The 25,283-nt window shown below is 37.9% G+C and overlaps 1 protein-coding gene across 1 annotated transcript in view; it reads left to right on the forward strand.

Moving 5' to 3' along the window:
- Positions 1-20,199, forward strand: part of LOC108671876 — a 31,841-nt gene extending 11,642 nt beyond the window's left edge. Inside the window, exons 2-8 of the mRNA XM_047885262.1 lie at positions 3,613-4,376; positions 5,347-5,424; positions 14,567-14,699; positions 17,457-17,531; positions 18,428-18,600; positions 19,083-19,212; positions 19,911-20,199. Of these exons, the coding sequence (XP_047741218.1) occupies positions 3,613-4,376; positions 5,347-5,424; positions 14,567-14,699; positions 17,457-17,531; positions 18,428-18,600; positions 19,083-19,212; positions 19,911-20,137 (1,580 nt within the window). The 3' untranslated portion in view covers positions 20,138-20,199. The remainder of the gene's footprint in view (positions 1-3,612; positions 4,377-5,346; positions 5,425-14,566; positions 14,700-17,456; positions 17,532-18,427; positions 18,601-19,082; positions 19,213-19,910) is intronic.
- The last annotated feature ends 5,084 nt before the right edge of the window (positions 20,200-25,283 follow it).

Raw genomic sequence — 25,283 nt, forward strand, 5'->3', positions numbered from 1 at the left:
TATGTCATTATTTTATATACCATTAGTGAAGTTCAAACGAATGAGGCTGCTATAATGGATGAGGAAGGATGAGGAAGGCTGATAATGGATGATGCTGCTAAAAAGATGTTTTTTTTAATAAACTGGACTTTAACCTGGCTGAACATCGTGTCTGAGTTCTCTATCAGTAACCATCTGTTCCATCCACTAAACTCTCGGTTGCTAACCATCTATTGCATTCGGCACAGGATGCTACGGGTATCGTTAAGCACGGGTAACGGTAACGACTGAACGTTACTTAGCTGCACCAAAAGTCGGGCGAGCGGAAGCGCGTCTGCGTTACGAATGCGTGCAGTTCCTCTGCACGAATCGCTTCGTAAAGCGCGACGTACGATGCCTAACTAATTTTGTTGGTGGTGGTGGTGGTGGTGGTGGTGGTGGTGGTGGTGCCTGTTGTAGGGGTGGCTGTGCTTCTGGTAAGGTGGTGGTGGAGGCGGTGTTATTTGGGTAGTACTGTATGTGGTGATGGTGGTGATTGTGTTGGGTAGTATGTGGTGATGGTGATGATTGTTTTGGTGGTGTAGGCGATTCATCAAGAATGTCCAAAATTCGGCCATAAAAATACAAACAATATAAAAATTCCATCTAAATCGCTATTCAATGTTAATTTTCTTTTTTAAATTTAACAATGAGACCAAACTATGTCTTCGTCCCGCATGCATTCCTCTACAAACACAAGCTTGAATGACGCTGCATGACGGCACGATTCCACTCCTTGCGTTTGCTTTCAATTACATTGTGGACATGAGTGCCTCTTGAAGCTCCTGCCATAACGCACGCATCCATTTGCACGAACTGAGACCACAAATCTGATGCCATTTGCGGCCACTGAGACGACAGATTGCGTACAATTTGCGTTGACGAAAGAGGCCTTGATGGCATAGGCCTCGAGTGCGGCCTATACTGACGGCCTTCCCGATACTACGTCTTACGGAAAGACGTCTTCATGTCTTGATACTCCGTCTTACGAAACGACGTCTTCGCGTTATGCAATTGCCAGCTTTTGTGTCTTGGAGACGATATCGCAATTCAGGCGAGTTTTTCATTAGACGCTCTTAAGGCTCGCTGATACCCAGCACTTCATTCACATTCACGGCTTCATCGGCGCTCGCTGGAAAATGTCCGCCAGTCTTGGATGGAAGAAACAACGGCGCGAGCGGAGGAAATGAGTGCGTGAAGGAAAGAAATGAGTGCGTGAGTGAAAGAAATGAGTGTGTGAGTGAAAGAAACAACGGCGTGAGCAAAAGAAATGAGTTTGTGAGTGAAAGAAACAACGGCGTGAGCAAAAGAAATGAGTGTGTGAGTGAAAGAAACAACGGCGTGAGCAAAAGAAATGAGTGCGTCAGCGAAAGAAGTAAGTGTGTGCGTGAAATAAATGAGTGCGTGTGTGAAAGAAATAAATGTGTGCGTGAAATAAATGAGTGCGTGAGTGAAAGAAATGAGTGCGTGAGCAAAAGAAATGAGTGCGTGAGTAAAAGAAATTAGTGCGTGAGTGGAAGAAACAATCGCGTGACTGAAAGAAATGAGTGCATGAATGACTGGAATTAATGAGTGTTTGCCTTATTCAAGACTGCATGCGGCGTCTGGTCGATGTTAATGGCGTTAATAGCGTCTATAAATACGAAGACTGAAAGGACTTCCCCACGATACCTCAATGCAGCAAAACTTTTGGGGACAAATTTATATTGCAAGCAAATATTCTGAATCATTGACAATGGAACTCCAACGCGTCACGGAAGTTAAAATGATTGCGCCAACTATGTGACCTCAAATCGTCTTGATTTTTAGGCGTTTGTTTTAATTACTCAAGTATTCAAAACATGCACTCATACGAATGCCTGGAGTTTTGAAAGGTTGCGACAATTTAAGAGGAAAAAGAGGATCCTAGATATAATTAAATTTCTTCATAAAATGATACTCGACGAACATCCTTAGTTGAATCTCTAAAAATGTATTTGTATTTCGATTGGCGTGGACTCGAACCGTATGCTTGCAAAATCTTTGCACATTTTGCATTTCGTTGTGTCCACGCCCAATATAAAACGTTTTAACTGAGCCTTATTTGAAATTATCGTAACTAATTTCTCGTAACTACGTAAATCACAGCTACAGTTAACATGACTCAGCATTATATAACATTCCTCACGTGTTCAACTCCTCCTTACATACCTCGTACCTCATACCTCGTACCCCATACCTTGTACCCCACACCTCGTACCCCATACCTCGTACCCCACACCTCATACCCCATACCTCGTACCCATACCTCGTACCCCACACCTCGTACCCCATACCTCGTACCCATACCTCGTACCCCATACCTCGTACCCATACCTCAACGCTCGCTGGAAAATGCCCGCCAGTCTTGGATGGAAGAAACAACGGCGCGAGCGGAAGAAATGAGTGCGTGAAGAAAAGAAATGGGCGCGTGAGCGAAAGAAATGAGTGCGTGAGTGAAAGAAATGAGTGTGTGAGTGAAAGAAACAACGGCGTGAGCGAAAGAAATGAGTGTGTGAGTGAAAGAAACAACGGCGTGAGCGAAAGAAATGAGTGCGTCAGCGAAAGAAGTAAGTGTGTGCGTGAAATAAATGAGTGCGTGAGTGAAAGAAATAAGTGTGTTCGCAAAATAAATGAGTGCGTGAGTGAAAGAAATGAGTGCGTAAGTGAAAGAAGTGAGTGCGTGAGTGAAAGAAACAATCGCGTGGGTAAAAGAAATGAGTGCGTAAGTGAAAGAAACAATCGCGTGAGTAAAAGAAATGAGTGCGTGAGTGAAAAAAAAACAATCGCGTGAGTGAAAGAAATGAGTGCGTGAATGACTGAAATTAATGAGTGTTGGCGTTATTCAAGACTGCTTGCGGTGGCTGGTCGATGTTAATGGCGTTAATAGCGTCTATAAATACGAAGACTGAAAGGACTTCCCCACGATACCTCAATGCAGCAAAACTCTTGCGGACAAATTTTTATTGCAAGCAAATATTTTGAATCGTTGAACAAGGAACTCCAACGCTCAACGGAAGTTAAAATAATTGCCCCAACTACGCAGCCTCAAATCGCTTTAATTTTTAGCCGTTTGTTTTAATTACTCAAGCATTCCGAACATGCATTCAGGAAAATAAATGTGTCATACGAAGACCTGGACTTTTGATAAGTTAAGACATTTTTAAGGGAAAAGAGGATTCCAGATATATCTCAATTTCTCCATAGATGACACTAGATGAAAATCCTTAGTTGAATCGCTGAAAATTTTCTTGTATTTGAATTGGCGTGGAATCGAAACGTATGCTTGCCAAACTTTTGCACATTTTTGCTTTTCGTTGTGTTCGCGTCCGATTTTAAAACATCTTAGCTTACCGTTACTTGAAATTATCGCGACTAATTTCTCGTAACTAACGTAAATCACAGCTACGTCAACAAGACTCAAAGTCCTATAACTTGTCCTTACGTGTTCAACCCCTCCTTACTTACCTCGTACCCCATACCTCGTAAAAGTGGCGATGGCATTATCACTATAATATGTTTTCTTTATATTTAATTAAATTTATACGCTATTTCTATTTTCAAATAATTGAACAGCTCTGGTGGGAGTGCTGCTCGCGACCAAGACGTGGATTGTCGGTGCCTCTGTCGTTGCGATCGCCCCTGAGCCTAACAAGACGAGCGACTCTTACCTGAAGGGCGGCTCTCTCCTGAATGCTGGAAGCTCCAGCCAGAAATTACGTGACTCCAGCGGAAGAGATGGAGATGTCTTTAAGCGAGGAGAAAATTACGTCAAAAAAATTGATGACTCTCGCTTGAAAACCCACGACCGCCACCCAAAGTCCGATGATTCTCATTTCAATTTTAACGGCTACTCTTCAAAGACAAATGAATATTTCTGGAATAAAAGTGAAGATCCTAACAATTTCTACAACTACCACCTAAAGACAGAAGACTCCAGTCCAAAAAGTCCACGCATACAACTCAGGTCTCACGAATCACGTGTCAACTCTCACGAATCTGGAGTCCGCAAGTATGCTATTAACTTCCCCGATTACTTACCAAGTGCGGACCATCCCCGGCAACATGTCCACAACCCGCATTATGACGACAAACGCTCTAAGACCTATGCTACCCATCTGAACTCGGAAGAATCTTATATTATTTCACATAACCCACGTCCTGACGACTCCCTCCTGGTAGAGGACGACTCCTCCACGGCGGGGAAAGGTCGGATGAAGGAAGCCCACATCCATAAGTTCCATCCGCCTCGCATGGGGAGGACCAAGCCCAGGGTCGTGGTGCACGAGGGATACACGGCACGACTTCCCTGCACCGTGCACCACCTCGGCGACAGATCGGTGAGTAAAAAAACAACACGCGGTTGGTATAGAAAAATTGTGGATCGATAAACTCGGAGCCTACAAACTCAAACTCGGCGAGTCTACAAACTCGGCGAGTCTACGAACTCTGTGAGTCTATAAACTCAAACTCGGCGAGTCTACAAACTCGGTGAGTCTACAAACTCAAACTCGGTGGGTCTACAAACTCGGTGGGTATTGGAAAATTGTGGATTGATAAACTCGGTGAGTCTAAAAACTCGGTGAGTTTACAAACTTGGCGAGTCTACAAACTCGGTGAGTCTACAAACTCAAACTCGGTGAGTCTACAAACTCAAACTCGGTGGGTCTACAAACTCGGCGGGTTTTGGAAAATTGTGGATCGATAAACTCGGTGAGTCTACAAACTCGGTGAGTTTACAAACTTGGCGAGTCTACAAACTCAGTCGATTTACAAACTCACTGAAAGGACAAACATTTGCATGACAGGAGTGATCGTTGTGTACAAAACCCATAATGAGTGACATTTATTTATGCCCGGACCGCTGAACGAGGAACTGGACGACAAAAAAGTGGAGCTTCTTGGAAGAACTAAGCTAAAAACTTTTTTTTTCAAATATCGCTCATATAATTTTCAGAATAACAGAGAGGTCTCAGACATGTAAAATTGTATTAAACAGCAAGTAGCGCTGGTTGCATTTAATTTTCTTCTACGTATGATTGACCTTGCTTACTAAATTTAATGGATGTTTCAAGTTGCTTCACTACGTTAATTTCATGATGCAAAAAATCATTCAATTTGGCAGACTGTCATCAATCAGGTGGACAATCATACGAACTTAGATGGAAACAGTGTACGGGCATTAATAAGTTATTAGTCATTACTTAAATTGAAAAACGCCAGGTATTTTAATTATTTAATCAAACGATTTACATATGTAAAATATTTTGTTTACAGTATCTGATTATATAACTCATGTATCTCCTGCAGGTCACGTGGATGCGTCGACGTGACCTGCACATCCTGACGGCAGGCCAACTCACGTACTCGGCTGATGACAGGTTCCAGGTGAGCGACCTGCACCTCCAACATCGGCAGGTTCCAGGTGAGCGACCTGCACCTCCAACATCGGCAGGTTCCAGGTGAGCGACCTGCACCTCCAACATCGGTAAAATTAGTTATGAATGAGCATCGAACGTTGATGTTTTGGCACGTCAAAATCTACATTTCTTCCAACTTCAGTGAGGTTTCTAAAAATTTTTCCTAGTGTATTGGAAGCTAAATATAATCCCACTTTTCACTGAAAGAAAATGTTGTCTATCTGCTTAGCATCTCACGACAATTCATATTCTGTGAACTGATTGCAATTCTAAAGAGCAGAGTTGGCTGAGAGTGCCGAGCGGTAAAACAGTTTATTTACACGCGAACAACATTTTCGTAGCTGAATATTTTGCATACGTACCACTGGAGTTGCTACTTCTTCCAGCTGAAATTTTTTTAGAAAGACCCATTATTGTAATGCCTTTCCTGTGTTAGACCATCTTGCTCGGAACCGCTGTCAGTACAGGCACACTAATAAATTTTGTTGAGCAAGATAGTCTACGTAATGTCATTCTACAAACAAAAACGCAAGACTGTGATGAGTTCATTTTGGCTAGGTTTGAATTTAAAGAGCATTCATGCCCCGCGTTGACCACATCATGAGCTACAACAACACCCTGACTCACGTCCAATTTGTTGTTATTGTAGCCGCCGTAAGTCACGTCTAAGTTGTGTTATTGTACCCCTCGTACGTCTGGTCTAAGTTGTCTTATTGTAGCCCTCGTACGTATGATAATCTCTGCCGCGAGGCTTCATTTCGTGCTCCCAACTTACGCAATTTTTCAAGCTTCGAGTTGTGTTTTATACACCGAGCCCGCTTGCGGGGATTCACGACACCGAGAAATTGTTAAAAAAGGCGCATGGCTTTGTTAAAAAATGCGCACGGCTTTGTAGCAGCGTGCGCAGTCCCTGGGAACTGCTTTATCTGCTTGGTTGCGTCGGTAAATTCATTCTTTAGGAAATCTCCGCGCATCATTGGCTCGGTTTTTGGCACGACTCGCTATCATTAGCATCATTTTCGGGCGCGGAGATGAAGAGGTTGGGTTTAAAATCGAACAATCGAAGAGTCGAGACGCGCTTCCTTGGATTGGCAGAATTAGTGCCTCATTATTTGCTGTTAGGAGCAAAAAAATGAGCAATGATGAAGTAATTTTAAAATAAGTTACTCATTAAGAACTCATTAGTGTGATTATAATGAGAAATTTCTCAGTTTCTTCTGGACCTTATGGATTATTCATTTCTAATGATGGCTCACACGACTTCCAGTGAACGCCTCGATACCAAGACGCTTTAACGATTATCTTTTCGTCGAGTTACCTAAGCTTTCGTGTTTACCTAAGCTTTGATATTAGTTAGCATGCAAACAGCTTGTAAGTCTTGCGATATTTTGTTATTAAGGCCTTTAATAAATCAATTGCATTTTCATTAAGAAGTACAAAGGCGGCAATGCAAAGGCCAGAATTCTGGTGTGATGCGTGGACAACTTCGACCAGATTAGCCGTCCCTTGTTTTTTGCCGCCATACCACATTTGTTACCAACGTATCCGAGACACTTTTACATTTCTCCCTCTGTGGAAAACTAAATGTAATTAATTTACCGGTGAAACCTAAATACGAAACTCATTTCCAAAGTCATTTCCAATTTGGTACAATCATCCAATTCATCTACCTGGAAACAACACGAAAAGGATACAAAAAAAACGACTCATGTTTTCAAGTCTTCATACAACTGCAAATATTTAAATTTTACTCAAGTCAGTCCTTGAGTCCTCGTATGAAGGCTCTTGTCTTAACTACAGCGAGCGCATGACAGCTTCCGGCAATGAGATTTTCTCGTAAGATGCAGCCGTGAAAGTCAGAAAACTTCCTTAACTTTAATGGAAAAGCTGGACTCTTGAACGTGCGTCACTTTATTTTTCCTAGAAGATTTGCGCGAGAGGAAGTTCCAGAAGTTAACTCCTTGTTAACAGCTTCATAACAAACGTTGTCATAACAAACGGTTTCGAACGTTTTCATAATGAACGTTTTCGAACGTTTTAATAACAAACGTTGTTTTTGAACGTTTGACGCCTTCAAAGGCATCAAAATATAATCGATTGAAACAATTTACTAACAAATAAATAGTATAAATTGACGCTCCCAGTTTTGCTCAAACATTTGCTTCACTTGATTACTAGCATAGTAACTGCATCAATAAAATAATATAAGCAAAGAAAATGTCACAAATGTTCTTTATATTTCTCGGTGTACTTATAAAATTCAAGCAAATAAAATTAACATTATAAATTATCATCCCGAAAATTCACAAAGTGAATATTTAAACTCAAATTAACACGTGAAGAATAACCCATTTTTAAATCAGCACGAGAAGAAAAATTACAGTTTCCAGCGGATAAATTGGGGAAAAAATAACTGGAAAAAAGACCGCTGTTGGAAAATGAACAATCATTCAGAATTTACAAGTCTGAAATACTGTAACTGAAAACTACAATTACGAATTCATGAAGTTCTAGAATCTTGTTAATGTTGTTCGTAAGTCATGCTTTTGTTCCCGGAAAATCCATTAAATTTTTGCCATACTCTTTAAAAAGGAGAAATTATCATATATTTACTGCTTTCAATCATTAATTATTTAGCTTACAATGTAGTTAATGTATTACACACATTTAAATAATTGAATTAATTCTCCTCATCAGATAAAGAATTATTATTTAGTTATTATATGTTCTGTGTAATTTCTTTAATTTTTCACGCTGCATTCGAAAATTAATTTAGCCCTAAATTATACCACACAAAAGTCGTGTCTGCTCGATATATATGAAGTATATGATCACCTAGTAATTACCTAGATATGTATGATGCATAATATCATCTACTAATTAACCTAGATATATAAGAAGTTTATAATCACCTAGAAAATATTATCCAGTGCAGAGTCATAGACCATCTGCTCCGAGAAGCTCTCATTACTTCTTCACAATTAGACGGCGAGATTAAGAACATTTTCTTGGGAGCCGCAATAAGGGAGGTTATAATAACCTTAATATAATTAGTGAAGTTCTAATAACCTTAATATAATAAGTGAGGTTATAATGACCTTAATATAATAAGTGAGGTTATAATAACCTTAATATAATTAGTGAGGCTATAATAACCTTAATATAATTAGTGAGGTTATAATAACCTTAATATAATTAGTGAGGCTATAATAACCTTATTTCACAGAGCAGTTCTAGTTATTTTTCTCTTCTAACAGATCTCTCAAAAAAATCTGTACTACCTGATTTTATTTAGAGTATTAAACTCTTATAAATCAAATTGATTAACAAAATATTGTACGAAAAAATATAAGTAATGACGCGTTCTAAGCTACTCTGCAATGGAAAACTTAATAACGGAAAACTGAGTAGCCAAGGAATGGCAAGGAAATTAAAAGACAATAAAATCAATTAACTCTTCTATATTTTTTATTTTCTGCGGACTTCTGGGCTGCAATTTATAATTACTGCGGATCGCAAAGTGATATATCAAGTGGCCTTATTTTTTTCATTATCGTAGTGAGTTTAGCGAACTGTCAGCAATAAAAGGAAACCTCGAAATATTTTTCATCAATAGTACATTCATATATAGTTCACATGGAATAAAGCAATATAATCGTATTACTATATGAGCTACAATGCCCGTTAAATGTTAATTTTATTTTTTTGACATTCTAGTAATACATTACAGGGTTCGTCGAACCCACTGAATAAACGGAAAATATAACCTCGCCCCCTACTTTGCAGAGCTCGTAATGTACAGTCCAGCGTAATATGTCGTGACCCTACACTAAACTAAACGAGAGATGCATAAATTCTTCTAAGTTTTTCAACCGTTCAGCCAACGAACAGCTTTTTAATTCCATTAAATGACTAAGCAACTATCACCTCTCAACCACCAGCACAAAAAACTATTATTACCTTGACAGTTTACAGCTTCAGGCACTGCCGGGAATTACAGTCTAATATTCTTATGATAAATTCATTGATTACAGGCCGAGAATTACAGTCTAATAATCCTGTGATAAATACATTGATTACAGGCCGGAAATTACAGTCTAATATTCTTATGATAAATACATTGATTACAGGCCGAGAATTACAGTCTAATAATCTTGTGATAAATACATTGATTACGGGCCAGAAATTACAATCTAATATTCTTGAGATGAATACTTTGATTACAGGCCAGAAACTATATCTATGTTCTTGTGATAAATACATTGATTACAGATCGGGAATTGCAGTCAATATTCTTGTGATAAATACACTGATTACAGGCCGGGAATTACATCCTTTGTTCCTGTGATAAATACATTGATTACAGGCCGGGAATTACAGTCTAATATTCTTGTGATAAATGCATTGATTACAAGCAGAAAAAATCCCGATGTACATGAGTGAGCATAAATCCAGGTTTAGCATTAAAACTTTTCGAGAGGAAATCCTAATGCAATCCCGCAATGCAATGAGTTGTTGATCGACGAGGAGCTTAAGTGAATGCTGCTCTATTTTACAATAATTAATTTTATTTTATTATAATCCTTCTGTCAGCTTTGCATTGGCTTAATCCCCATAACTTTCAAATTTATATTTATGTTTAGTTTTCGACCCATTTGAGCTCCATAAGCAGCTTACCGCTCAAGCTTGTTGACAAATGTTCTTAACGTCCATTGTTTATACGGAAGCTGGAGGGGGAGCTTCGTTATAATACTTGTTGTCCTCGTAAAATACTTTAATTCCTGAACTCTGAATACTTGGCAATTACATTCTCGTATGTGTCCTGATTATTATTTATTGCATAAGCATTGATGATGCGGAATGATACTCATATTCTCATGTGATGATATCACGTGAAGACCCATTCAATATTTTGTTATGACCGGGAAATTTAGTGAAGTTAATGAGCGATTTTTCGATAAAAACTAATAATATTTACAGGTTCTTATTGCCTAATATTTATGAAGCTGTATTGACTGTTTTTTATCAAAATCTCATCAACTAATTTATTATGAAGAGAAAATTTTGTGAAGGATGTGAGCCTATTTAATGGTAGTATAGAGTTATTTCTGCGGAACCGAGAAAATTTGCCCCAAACTTTGAATACGATTGCAGTCACAATTGTGAGACTGACTAAACAGAGCTGCATCTTCAGCCTTTAGTGGGTCATCTTGACTCCTTTTGACACACTTTGAAAGGGACGCATCAGTGCTAAGTGCAAAAAATGTATCTCAGTATTCACTGCAGTGAGTGATAGAGTGATTTTCTCGTCGACGAAAACGTGAAGTCACGGACGGACGGACAGACGGACAGACGGACATGGCGAGCACAATAGTGCATTTTTTTCATAAATGAGAAAATGCGCTAAAAATATAACTCAGTACTCACTGCAGTGAGTGATAGAGTGATTTTCTCCTCGACGAAAACGTGAAGTCACGGACGGACGGACGGACATGGCGAGCACAATAGTGCATTTTTCCAGAAAATGCGCTAAATATTGCCAATATTTGGACAGTATCACCCATTCAATTTCTTTCATCGTGGATTAGCAGTTAGAAAGACGTGCGGAACAACAAGGAGATTAAAATTCTGACTTAAGTTAACACAACTTAACCTATAGAATTTATCGAGTCTATGTATGCTCAGGAGTCTCTTGTTAGGACAAGTTTTATTAATAACAGATGTATAGAATTGAGATTATTGTGTGAGCTTTTGTACCTTTTTTTTATTTTTTCATCAATTGTTGTAAACTAATATTTACTTTACGACAATTGATAATAAAATAATAATTTAATAATAATTTATAATTTATTTATAAATAATTAAAAAATAATTTAATACAATTAATTATAATTATTAATTTAACCTTATGTTTGAAATACTTTCAAATAAACTCATATTTTCCAGTCTTTTTATTTGTTATTTTTTTTTTGGTAAACTGCGCTCTTTTCAATATCTAATGAACATAAATGACACTTTTTATGAGCAAAGTTTCAACTGAACCTTTCTTTAACAAGATTCACTAATTTCAGGCAGACACAAGCCTTTATTTCAGGCAGCACGCAAGCTTTTATTTCAGGCAGCACACAAGCTTTTATTTCAGGCATCACACAAGCTTTCATTTCAGGCAGCACGCAAGCTTTCATTTCAGGCAGCACACAAGCTTTTATTTCAGGCAGCACACAAGCTTTTATTTCTGTCTCTTATACACATCTAGATGTGTATAAGAGACAGGCACACAAGCTCTTATTTCAGGCAGCACACAAGCTTCTAATGTTTCCATTAAAATTATTGCTTGCCAAAAAGTTTTGTTATTTTTCGATACTCCGAGCCCTCCTACACTCAAATAAATCAATGCGTCATTCTCCAGAGAGCGATGCAGTTCATGCGTCGTACGGCTCATTCTGACCCAGTTTCAACAGCTAACAGAGCGTGTCGGCAATACTTTTTATTTTAAGAAAGTAATGCTCATAAATGAATTTGTAGGTTAAAGTCAAAAATTATAGGTATGAATATAATATGAAACTTCTTCATTCTATTTTACTGGATCAGTCGTGTGTTGATCCAGTAAATCAACAGACAAATCGGTATATAAATAATTTCAGTATTAACTGAAGTACTGAAATTATTTAAAAATTATTTAAACCGTCTAATGACTTCTCCGATGTCCAAAATTAATTGGCATCTCCACACACATCGCCACAACTCAAATAGACTTAACAATGCTGATTTTGGCAAGACAATGGATTTACAATGGAAAACTTAGTTAACATATTTTCTCGAATTTTAACAAATTTTAAAATTAAATAACAATTGATGTCCTCTTGCATCTCCTCGGTATAAAAAAATGAACAAACACAAATTAAATTGTTAAATGGTAATGCACATTGAACTCATATCCAAGCGATCGTGAGTATATCGAACGCCGTTCGGAAATTGCCTGCTTCTGTAAAAATTTATCAAGCCGTTTCAAACCTTTGGCCCAATATTTATTCTATGAATAAATTGAGGAAGATATTCAGCATATTTTTAAACTTACCCAGCGTCTGGGCTTGGACTATTTCTTAAGCACCATATCGTATTTAAAGTCGCCAGAAGAATATTCATAGAAGTCATGGAACTTGGTAATTCAATACGATGAGGAACTTAAAGTTCTTCAAGCGAAGTTAACAGAAAATTAAAGTCATCGTCTCTCATTCTATCTTCATGGCGTATATCCCTTGTCGAATAACCTCTTTAATAAAATGATTTAAATATTATTTTTACGTACACTAATTTTAAATCTAAAGATTATTTATACGTTCACTAATTCTAAAATTAAAGATTATTTAAAAGAACACTAATTCTAAAATTAAAGATTATTTATGCGAACACTAATTCTAAATTTAAAGATTATTTATACGAACACTAATTCTAAATTTAGAGATTATTTATACGAACACTAACTCTAAATCTAAAGATTATTTCTGCGCACATTAATTCGAAATCTAAAAATTATTTCTACGTACACGTATTCTATATTTAATTATTCTTCCTATGTACACTAAATCTACATTCAATGCCTGTATTTTGTTGAAAGTGCATTCAAGTCAGCACTCGAACTTCATTAAGATACAGCTTGGGTATCAGCTGCGTTCAACAGGATTATAAGAAAAAATCACAGTGCCCTCCGTGCAACGCTTTTCTGATTTAGAAACTCAGAAAAACCGTAATAACGCTGTTTTATTTCATTTAATGACCGCAACAGCCTCTCCACCCTATGATATACAGTGCAAAAAAAACTCGAGTTGCCTGAGACAGGCCAGCGAAATGCATAGCGTTCATGACCCGTTACAGATGTCCGACCGTCCTGTTTGGACAGCACGAGATCAATCTCTAAATATTTTAAACAGAGAAGACGATTATTCTAGTCGCAGGGAAAATATCTTTTGAGTTTCGGGACTCAGATTAGGTCTATTTTTCGCTGTAAGAGATGCGGTTTTTACATACGTATTGACTCGAAGTTGGAGTTTTTTCCTCTTTTGTCGTTAATATTCGAAAAAAATGTGTAAAAAGTACATGATGGTCACTAAAACTCAAAAAAGTCACTTATAGAAAATTATTTGGAAAAAATGTTTGTTTAAACTTGTATCCATTCCTTTAAAAATATAGAAGCTTTAATTGAGGCTGGAAAATGTTCCTATTCCTAGGAACATTCCTAGTCGTTATAAGTGTAATATAACTTGTAAATAAAATACATACAAACATATATATAAATACATACATATATATAAATTCCTAGTCGTTATAAATGTAATATAACTCAATATAATATAACGACGCATAATATAATTAAATATAATACAGGGTTATTTTAAATGGTAGGCACAATTTCATAAATTCGTATTATCTAAGTATAAAATCAAAATGAATAATTTATACACCTTAAAGAAAAAAATTCAGATGTTTTTTAACCTATTCAAACGAAAAACTGGGCAGCGGGAGGTAGCTGCAGAATCTTTTTGAATCGCTTACTTCTTGGGCGTTGAGCGTTCAATAGACCTCTACCAGTAACTCTGTTTACGTCCCGCCACTACCAGCAACTCTGATTACGTCCCGCCTCTACCAGCAACTCTGTTTACGTCCCGCCTCTACCAGCAACTCTGTTTACGTCCCGCCTCTACCAGCAACTCTGTTTACGTCCCGCCTCTACCAGCAACTCTGGTTGATCCGAAGAACCGTATCACTGCTACGGTGCACTCAGTAACAGAAGATATGCTTTCTCGTGTGTGGGACGAGTTTGGCTACAGTTTAGATGTTTGCCGTGCAGCACAAGGGGGACATATTGGACATTTATAAATATGTCAAAAAAACTTTGAATATTTCTCTCTCCATTGGGGTAAAATTTTTTCATTTGAATTTATACCTAAATACATACGAAATTTTTTAATTGGGTCATCATTTGAAATTATATTTTGTAATAAAATATTATATAAAATAATATAATAAAATACAATAAAATATCATATAATACAATATACCATAATATTCATACTAAACGTTCAATGGAAAAATTATGTTGCCTTGTCCAGGTGTCACACCCAGCGGGATCGTCTCAGTGGAGCCTCGTGGTTGCCGACGCTCGTACGTCAGACTCTGGCCACTACCACTGCACTGTCAACACTGACCCGCAGATCTACTCCGTCGTTACACTTATAGTTACTGGTGAATAATTAACTGTTTTATGCTAATTATAAGGTTAATTGATACTTTGTTGTACAACTGACTGTTTTTTTCTATATATTATGAAGTTAAATAGAAACCTTGTTTAAAATTACCCAAATTGATGAATAGTGTCGGCAATACAGAACCGCAGCTAAACTTGCACTCCCATAGTTAACTACGTCATTCTCATATTTATGGGTGAATATTGACAGTTTTTTCATATTAAAAGGTTTAATAGTTACTTTCTTGAATAACTGGCCATTTTATTCACATTATAAAGTTTAAGCTAGTTCATTGCACATGTACAACATTCCGATTAATGAAAGCTGGATGTAACACGAGCCGACAGCTTTTTGCTTCGTATAATATTCTCATTTCACAATATTCGAGCTAATAAAAGGCGGAGTTAAGCCTCTCCACAAAAAAAAATTATAATTAGCTGATGATTGCAAATACGACCAGCTGGTGTATATTATAATTTATATTAAGAGCCCTTTTTGCCGTTGCATCGTGGCATACATAGCAGTGATGAGTACAAGCGAATGTTGACAGAAGTTTTTCTTGTCGGCAAAAAAATGATCATGTTAGGGTTATGTTAACCAGAACTTCGCTACACAGACCAAATTTAACGATGATTGATTTTGTTACATTCTTGACGACAGATTAATAGGATGAGACCCAATGTTGTCTCAGCTCGACTGGCATATTGAGACTGACACGGTGTTGAAGCCAGACCATCCAACATCAGATAGTCATCTTATTATGAACTTTATTCATAGAGAAATCAGGACTATATTACAACACCCAACTTCTAAACTTAATTCGATTTGTTCATTCCAAAATTAAAATTTCACCTGCGCCTTATCAATATGGATCATTGTTCCGTCTCTGCATTTGAGAGTTGCACTGCTGCTTGCACTCAAATATCATATTGCTGGTAGCGCTCGTCAGGAGCTCACGTTTACTTTGACCCGGATGCGTTTAGAGACGCCTGAGTTAATGTTATAGGTCTCGGTGCGCACACAGGTAAGTCTGTCCTCTTTTCTCAAGCTGCCGAACCCGAACTTGGGTCTTGGCAGAGTTTTACGGTGCCTTCTAAACTGGAAGAGCAGTTTCTTCTCCTGAACGACTCTGGAAATCCAGGAGGGTTTCAAGGCGGCATTCTGCTTAACTGCTTCCAGGCAAGCTTTGTTCCGACCGAGCGGCTCAACGGAAGAGGCTTTGTCTCGGCTGTTTTCATTATGAAGCGAACCAGGTTCTTTGCAGTGAAAGATTTCGTGAATAGTGAACATTTATTGACAATGCAATAAATTTGTTGTGTCTTTTTCTTATCATTTATTTGCTGTAGAAATTAAATGAATAAGATATGTAGCTTCGTTTTCTCGGAAGTAACTTAAATGTGGGGTTCATGTCCGTAGACTTCACATATCAGGGAGCTTTCATAACATTCTCGAAAGATAGCATTGTCATCTAACATCATACTGTGGTTTTGCTTTTTCCGGTTAAGTTGGCTTCCGCTTCAACCAGTAGTTATTTTTACAAAGAGCGGAACTCGTACGGCACATTAAGTGGCAAATTTATTCTCATTGGGAAAAAAATTAAATACTCCTCCATTTCAAAATTTTTTGACATTTTTTAAACCGAGAATCCCCAATATGAAATACAGCTATGTCATTTCCCTTCAACCTGACAAGCTATTGATTTAATTATTTTTTAGTTTGAGTATTATCAAGTATTATATCGCTTATCCAATCTATTACTTACATAAAATTCTTCCGCCTCGAACGTTCTCCAAAACGTTCCAAAAATGACGTGAACGCAAACACGACGGAGGACGTCTCTGCATTTACACACTCAAGCTCCACTTCACATCTGCGGCCGTCACTTGCCTAACGATATTTTAAACTTGCTGGCTCTGCAGCCTGAAGCCTAGGAATTATTACTGCTTTGATGGGAAGTTTTGTGCTAGCTCAAGTGAAGTTGAAACGAACTCATCAGATTTGAACTTGATACGTGCATTTGATCTCAACCTGTTAACTCTAGCACCAAAATATCATAGGTTTTTTTAATGGAAGCTTGAGCCAAGATACTCTTGAATCGAAGAGTATCGAAGAGTATCAATAATAATTTTGATTGTGAGATTATAAATTTCACGGTTTTCGGATGTTCGACTTTGTTAGTTTTGGTTTTGATAATAGTTGTTAATATTTTGTTGAAGCCCTGATATTTTGTTGAAATAGAGCTGAGGTTTAATCATATCAACCCGGAAATTGGGCCTCGCTCAGGTTAGAATTAGGTACAATTTTAGCTTTTCAATCCGAAATAGGTTGATAATAATCACCATCATACAGATACGTATATCAGAAATTGCTTCAACTGACACGAATGTGTGATGTGTTAATGTATATGAATGTCGTAACCAAATCTTACCGTAAATGTTGCCACAATGCCGCTGCTAAATCCCAACATGCGCACCCATTTCAAGCATCTGAATTTGCTGTAAGATTCTGTATGATTCACATAAAGAGCGTAGGATTCACGTCAATCACGCAAAGAGCATAAATACATTCTGTTTTTTTTTCTTTAGTGAATTTGAAATCTATGTGTTTTATAGAGTGCAACAAAGCGGTTGTTTCCTTTCCAATGTTCAAAAATAGTAATGCATGGAAGCTACCAGGGCTTTTTGGCTTAGCTTTGCGCAAAGCTTTCTCGCTCTCTAAACACAAATATTATAAAATATTTTTCTATTCATTGCAGCGAAGGAGAACCCAAGCTACCCTCTTGCCAAAGGAAAAGTCTTTGTTGCCAACAACACAGCGTCCACGACAGACGGTGAGAGAAAAGGATTAAGGAATATCCCATTGATTCTAAGTCAAGGAACCGAGACGCTTACGTGGAGCCAACACCACGGGAATAACACAGACGCTGTGCTGGTAGTTCTGGGTCAAGACTGTTCTAAGATTCAGTTGCTTCAACTGTCAGTTGTTTCAGCCTTCAGTTGCTTCAACTCTCAGTTGTTTCTGCCTTCAGTTCTTTCAGTCTTCAGCTGTTTCAACTATCAGTTGTTTCAGCCTTCAGTAGCTTCAACTCTCAGTTGTTTCAGCCTTCAGTTCTTTCAGTCTTCAGTTGTTTCAACTATCAATTGTTTCAGCCTTGAGTTGCTTCAACTACCAGTTGTTTCAGCCTTCTGTTGCTTCAACTCTCAGTTGTTTCAGCCTTCAGTTCTTTCAGTCTTCAGTTGTTTCAACTATCAGTTGTTTCAACTATCAGTTGTTTCAGCCTTCAGTTGCTTCAACTCACAGTTGTTTCAGCCTTCAATTCTTTCAGTCTTCAGTTGCTTCAACTATCAGTTGTTTCAGCCTTCAGTTGCTTCAACTATCAGTTGTTTCAGCCTTCAGTTGCTTAAAGACCAATGCCAGCTTTTGGATACTGACTTTTGTGTTATATTAATTTTAAAGTTGAATTTGCGCTTCTTCCCTTTTCTATGAATATTTCAAGAGGCAAAGGTGGCATTTTTTAAAACTTTAAGAATGCTCTCTCGTGTCTAGTCCAAAACACGCTCTTGCAACAGAGGACATCACTTCTAGACCATCATCATTCTGAGATTATCGCTACTAAATTATATCACAACATGAAAATTTTAAAGGCAGTTATTTTTAGAAAATTGCCAATCGCTATTATAACATCGCAAATTTCATTAAATTTTTAATATATGATTGTTATGACAGGCAGACTGACAGTGCTGATACATGGGCCAAGGGAACTACACATCGAAGAGGGTTCTTCCCTCACTCTGCGCTGCACCGTCTGGCACACCGGGGCGCTGCCCTCTGTGGTGTACTGGTATCACGGCAACACCTTGCTTGACTACAACTCTCCCCGAGGTGGAGTTGAACTGAAGGTATAATATCTGAGGATCTTCATTGTAAACAGTCTTCTTACTCAACGTTCATTGAACGCATTAATCCATTCTACTCATTTATGACTTGAATAACTTCTTAACTCGAAAGTATTTATAATAATTCATGTCAGGATTTTTTTATTTTACCTTATGCACTGTTAGAAAAATTACCGTTAACGGTACTACCGGCGTTTCAGTGGCCGGTCGGCACGTGAAAAGAAACATCATGTCACCGTTTTTATTCTAATTTAACACTAGAAATCCGTGAAACATCTCATATAAACGGCGAAATTTTCACGGGGCGACCGGCCACTAGAATGCCAGTGGGACCGTTTTTTCACCGTTTATACTAACAGTGTGCCTCATTAATTTAATTTGCCTTTATTTATTTACGAGACTAACATTTATTTTGTAAAGTCTTATGTCTTATTGATTGTATTTTGTTCCTTACACACATTTATTTGTATTTCTTGAACGTGGAGGGCGACGAGGCTAAAGGCCAAACCGACGCCACGCTGCGGGTTTGGTCCGTCGGTCCCGGGGACTCCGGCATGTACTCCTGCGTACCTCAGGGCTCCCACCCCGCCTCTGTACTCGTACACGTACAGAAAGGTACGTGAAATGTTGAGTGAAAATTACCTGAAATGTTGCGTAGATATGTTTTTGCGATAAATGTTGCATATCAACAGAGCTGGGCAGTGCTACTTTGAAATGTAGCGACCGCTACCGCTACATGCTCTAAATGTATCGGGCGCTTCCGCTACCTCTACAATTGCTTAAATGTAGCGCCGCTACCACTACCACTACTGAAAATGTATGGGCCGCTAGTAGAGGCTGCTACATGTAGCGCGCTACTGCACACCTCTGCATATCAATGCCATAAATTATGTTGCGTAGACCTGCTCTTTTTACTGAAACGGTTCAGTACAAAATGCGCAATATGCAGACAAAAACAAGCTATAAAATGTTGTGTGCTACAAAAAAAGACACAAAATGCTGTGCTGATGTAATAGAGTACATTGGCACAGTGAAAAGACCAGTTGCAATGTGAGCCCGCGCAGCACGCACGTCCGCCTTGTAACACAGCTCAACCGCCAATGAATTAATTTTTTTTAATATTAGCGATCAGATATTTCGGCAGTTTCAATTGAATTTCTTAACGGCCCATCTTCAAAACGTAACCATAACCTTTCTCTCTACGTAAGGTCAAATATTGAACGATATGACATTCATTGAAATGAAGCGGCCTTTAATATTTAGAATAGTTCATATACATAATTAATTAGAGTTCAACCTTTGCAATTGTGCAGGAGATCGAGAAGCTGCCATTCAACAAGGTGGCCTGGACAGTTCTTCTGAAGCCAGTTCCTCCTCGATGGCTAGTGGCGGCTTGCGCATCCATCATCAGAATGAGGAACGCATTTTGCTTCAACTTATTCAATTTTTAATACCAGGAAGATGGCTCACATATCCAATGCTGCCTATGAACCTCTTATGTATCTTCAAGGACATTCGGTTATTTCACTTTCAATCATGAGTCAATCAATCCTCGTGATATTTGTACAGTTATAAGTAATAACGTCCCTCGTTTTGCTTGGATCGCAAATTCACTAATAATATGCGTTTAAAAATTACTTTTTAAAGACAACACTTCCAAAGAATCCAGTGTCTCCAATCTACCGGCATGTACTCCTGCGTACCTCAGGGCTCCCACCCCGCCTCTGTACTCGTACACGTACAGAAAGGTACGTGAAATGTTGAGTGAAAATTACCTAAAATGTTGCATAGATATGTATTGGTGAGAAATGTTGCGTATCAGTGCCATAAATTATGTTGCGCAGACATGCTTTTTTTACTGAAACGCTTCATTACAAAAAGCGTAAATAGAGTACATCGGCATAGCGAAAAGGCCAGTTATGATCCCGCGCAGCACGCACGTCCGCCTTGTAACACAGCTCAACCGCAAATGAATTAATTTTTTTATATTAGCTACCACATATTCCGGCAGTTTCAATGGAACTCCTTAACCCCATCATAATAACTTAACCATAACCTTTTCCTCCACTTAAAGTAAAATATTAAACAATATGATCATTTATTGAAATCTAACGGCCTTTAATAATAAGAATAGTTCATATACATAATTAACTAGAGTTCAGCTTTGCGATTGTGCAGGAGATCGAGAGGCTGCCATCCAACAAGGTGGCCTGGACAGTTCTTCTGAAGCCAGTTCCTCCTCGATGGCTAGTGGCGGCTTGCGCATCCATCATCAGAATGAGGATCGCATTATACTTCAACTTATTCCATTTTTAATACCAGGAAGATGGCTCATTTATCCACTGCTGCCTGTGAATCTCTTATGTTTCTTCAGGGAATTTAGGTTATTTCACTTTCAATGATGGATTTACTCTTTTTGGTATTTGTACAGTTATAAGTAATAATGTCACTCGTTTTGCTTGGATCGCAAATTCACTAAAAACTTAGAAGCAAAAAAAAATCCACAAAAATTCGTACTATCTTTATATAAAACGTTTCGGAGCTGTACGCCGAAACGTTTTCTATAAAGATAGTATGAATTTTTCTTCATGGAGTTTTCTTTGCTAATAAGTTTTTATTGTACTGTTATAATATCAGTGCTTCTAAAGTTAGTTTCATATCTGGCGTTTGTGCGGTGTTTATTCTGGCTTTGATATAAAATGTGTTATTGTATCCCTCGTGATCTTACTGCCTTTTTATGAAATACTGCTTATCTTTCATGGGTTGCGCAACAGGAGTTTACATCCGAAAATTTTTAGAGCTCCATTACATGATGTACAGAAAGTCTACGATCTTTCCGTGAGTTGGATGAACCCCCAGCAAGAAATTTAAATAAAAATATCGAAGATCTTATGCCATGTGAAATTTCAAACAATATGTTAGAAATAGGTTTAACTGCTTCCAACTATCGCAAAGCATGCTTAATCGGCTCACTTTATATACACAGATAACACGTTAACGTTTTGACATTCAAGTTCTAATTTGCGCAAGTTCCAAAGAATTCATCAGCTTCCACACGAACGCTGTTAATTAAGAATGAGTCATCCAATATCAGAAAGATCTTGTTCCCCGCAATTCTGGCATACAAACAAGTCCTCAATCAAAAACTACATGTTGCTTTAATCTCCGGGTCTGGCTATGGATCTCAGTAAGCTAGATTTACATGGATTCTAGGTACCTATCCCTCTCTAGTATAAACCGTCGGAGAACTGGTTGTTATATTTCAGTTATTACTTTCAAATTTTTTCAGTTCGACTTTTTTGAATAAGACGATCAAATGAATGTGGATAATAAATGTCTCCTTTAAAGTGACGTAATATCTTTATTACTGTACTCTTTCTCATTCACCTTATTAAATACTAATAGTGATTCAAACTGGTTAGAAAATTTCAGTGATTTTAAAAACTATAATTAATGTACACAATTTCTGTACATCAGCCCTTCCTCCAATAAGCAATAACACAAAATTATATTACATTTACCAAAAAAATTTTACGCCCTCAAAACGTTCTTGATCATTTCCCCCTTCCTGCGTAGCAATGATACGTCTGTGTCGCGGCTGTCCCTGGTCGATTTCGCCCAGTTTATCTATAGATTGTCTCTGTCCCAAATGTGGCATCGACAACGCGAAGACTCAAGGCAACAACAAATCATCGGTCTCTTTTCTGCCGCGGGCTGCCACTGTTCCTACAAATATCCTATCTTTAATATCCTGCTGGTACAATTTATCCTATAAATGATAACAGTTAGAGGCGATAGATCGTGACCACATCGCAGGGCTCTATCGTGGCAGGATCGTTTTCCAATGGCAATGGTAAAATGAGGTCGTAATCGCTTCGTAAGCCTGCGACTTAGATATCCATTTGCTGCAACCGAGCTTTGTTATTCCGATACGCGCACGAAATGCTGGCAAAGATTGAATAGATTGTGAAAGGTAATGTGCTCGTAAATTTTCACACGGAAAGTTATGAGAAATTGTGGCCACGCGAACTTGACGCTCGAATACAAAAGAATTTTCTTTGGCCAACGAACGAAACCGAAACTTCGCTACGTACTTGAAATTCCAACAAATAGCATCCTATTCAGTTTTCAACTGATACGCATTTACATAATACTGAAAATTGTGTCTATTTGTTACTTAAGTGAATGCGGCAACGAAATAAACTCGTACGATTTAGAAACAGAAAAGAATTTTACACAGACAACGGTACGTAACATGGTTACCTTTAATGGCATAATTATTCTTTAATGATATAATTATAATTATATGTATGATCAGGTTGCTAAAATGATGCTTTTCCAATTTATCAATAAACTTTTATTGAGTTTATGATTCATTAAAAGGCTCTGGTTATTTATACACTATTTTATTATTAATTTTCCTCTTCGAATTTGCAAGATTAATGGATTCAAGACAACTTGCATAGCTTGCTGGTGAGTTGAAACTTATTGAGGCTAGACTGAAATTTTAAGCCTTTAGCTTGCTGGTGAGTTGAAACTTATTGAGGCTAGACTGAAACTTTAGCGCCTTTAGCTTGCTGGTGAGCTGCAACTTATTGAGGCTAGACTGAAACTTTAACGCCTTTAGCTTACTGATGAGTTGAAACTTATTGAGGCTAGACTGAAACTTTAGCGCCTTTAGTTTGCTGGCGAGTTGAAACTTACTGAGGATAGACTGAAACTTTAACGCCTTTAGCTTACTGATGAGTTGAAACTTATTGAGGCTAGACTGAAATTTTAACGCCTTTAGCTTGCTGGTGAGTTGAAACCTATTGAGGCTAGACTGAAACTTTAACATGACAGCTCTTACTAACGTTTTAGAAAAACTTTTTTATGTTATTGATTGTTGTATTGCTTTTATGATCGTTTCTACTGGTAATGCTCGGGCTAACTTGTATTATAATATAATAAAAGAGAAAATAAATCAGGAAGTTTGTATACTGAAATCAATCAGGTATTTAGTGCCTTTCTTCTAAAAAGCGATCAATGACTGGGCTACGGATCTCGTATCTTGAATACTTGTCTGTATTTCTTATTCAAGAGAAATTATGTTTAGATTATATAATTGTTATTATTGCCTGTGAAGTTTGAACGTTCTCGTTGACTGTTGAAAAAATCTGAATTAAAAAAATCTTGTGATGTCGTTTTGCAAAAATTTTGTATCTGCTTAGAAAATATGAAAGCTACTCGTGAGATTTATTCTTATTCTATTATTTTAGTAAGCATAACATTTACAACTGCCCAAATATTTTACAAAGTATCACAAGCCTGTCTTAGTTCGAACATGAACTCTGTCATGGAAATACTGACATCTTGCGTGTAAATACATCAGCTTTCTGCACCAAATTCATTCTGCTAAAAACTCTACGCCGTCATTACGCCATCCTTCAGAAGCTCTATGAATGTCATCCAATTCCGGCAGAACAGACGACGATATTTCCCTGTCAGTCCGCCAGGCAATCATAAAAGTCAACTCAGCGTCCTACGGCGATCAGGGATTATAATTACAAAGTCTGGCTATATGGCAACTTGACCAGCTGGCAACCTGATAGGCTGGCAACCTGACAGTCTGACTGTCTGATGGGCAATCTGACTGTCTGGCGACTTAACTGTCTGTCGACCTGACTGCCTGGCTATCCGACTGTCTGGCGACTTAACTGTCTGTCGACTTGACTCTCTGGCAACCAAGCTGTCTGGCAACCCGACTAACAGATGCCGGCCACTTCGGCCGAGACTCGCTGTCAACCAGTTGCCGCTTATATTCTGCATGTGACAGGGAAGTCTTTTACGGCTCCGTTCTTCCGCTCATCGTTTGTGTGTCCGGATCGAGTCTACTGTAGAGTTCTTCTCCAGGATATTCCAGCTCGGGAACTGTTATATCTTAGATGAATAAAAAATCGTGTTATTTCTGCTCTGGAAAATCAATTTCCGAAGTTTTATTTTGTTTTTTTTTTTAATTCGGCACCCTTCAATTTTGTGAAATATCATTTTTTTATAAGTAAATTTTATTCGAGACAACGCTTAGAAGGGCAGAAACTGTATGTAAATGATTTTAAATAAATTCAAAAATCAGCAAATAATGTGTAGAAATTATTTCTTGAAATCCATGCAATAAATTAATGGTAAATGAGAGGTAAACTAAATTAAATCGCTGAAATGTTCTGAAAATCCTGATTACATCTTCTTTAGGAAAGAACTGAATAAATATTACGGAGGGACCGCGATCACAAAGGACTGAGGCTTCAATTAGAACCCACAAGGAACCAACAAAATCACTGGAAATATCGCCCTGTGTCGCTTGCAATTTCTGTTTCAACTTTAGTTAGTGACAACTAATAAAATTAGTTCTTCATCTTCATGTCATTTTCATCTTTAGATCACTTAAGTTACAAGCAAACTAAGTCAGGCTGAGGTACTCAAACCTTATCAATATGAAATTCTTGCGAAAACTTCCTTAACAAACATTATAGAGCGCCGCATTACCGTAGCAAATCTTTAACATATATCTATTCCTTCTGCATACATTTCTCAAATATTCCACTCAGAGAAATGAGTGAGACTTTGTCAAATTAGTGACGTAATTTTCACCTTTTCGGGTCATCAGGATCTATTTTATACCAGGAAAAGGGCGTTGTGCTACGTCCGCT

The sequence above is a fragment of the Hyalella azteca genome, unplaced genomic scaffold (genome assembly GCF_000764305.2).
Source record: "Hyalella azteca isolate HAZT.00-mixed unplaced genomic scaffold, Hazt_2.0.2 contig2126, whole genome shotgun sequence".
In the NCBI taxonomy this organism is placed as follows: domain Eukaryota; kingdom Metazoa; phylum Arthropoda; class Malacostraca; order Amphipoda; family Hyalellidae; genus Hyalella; species Hyalella azteca.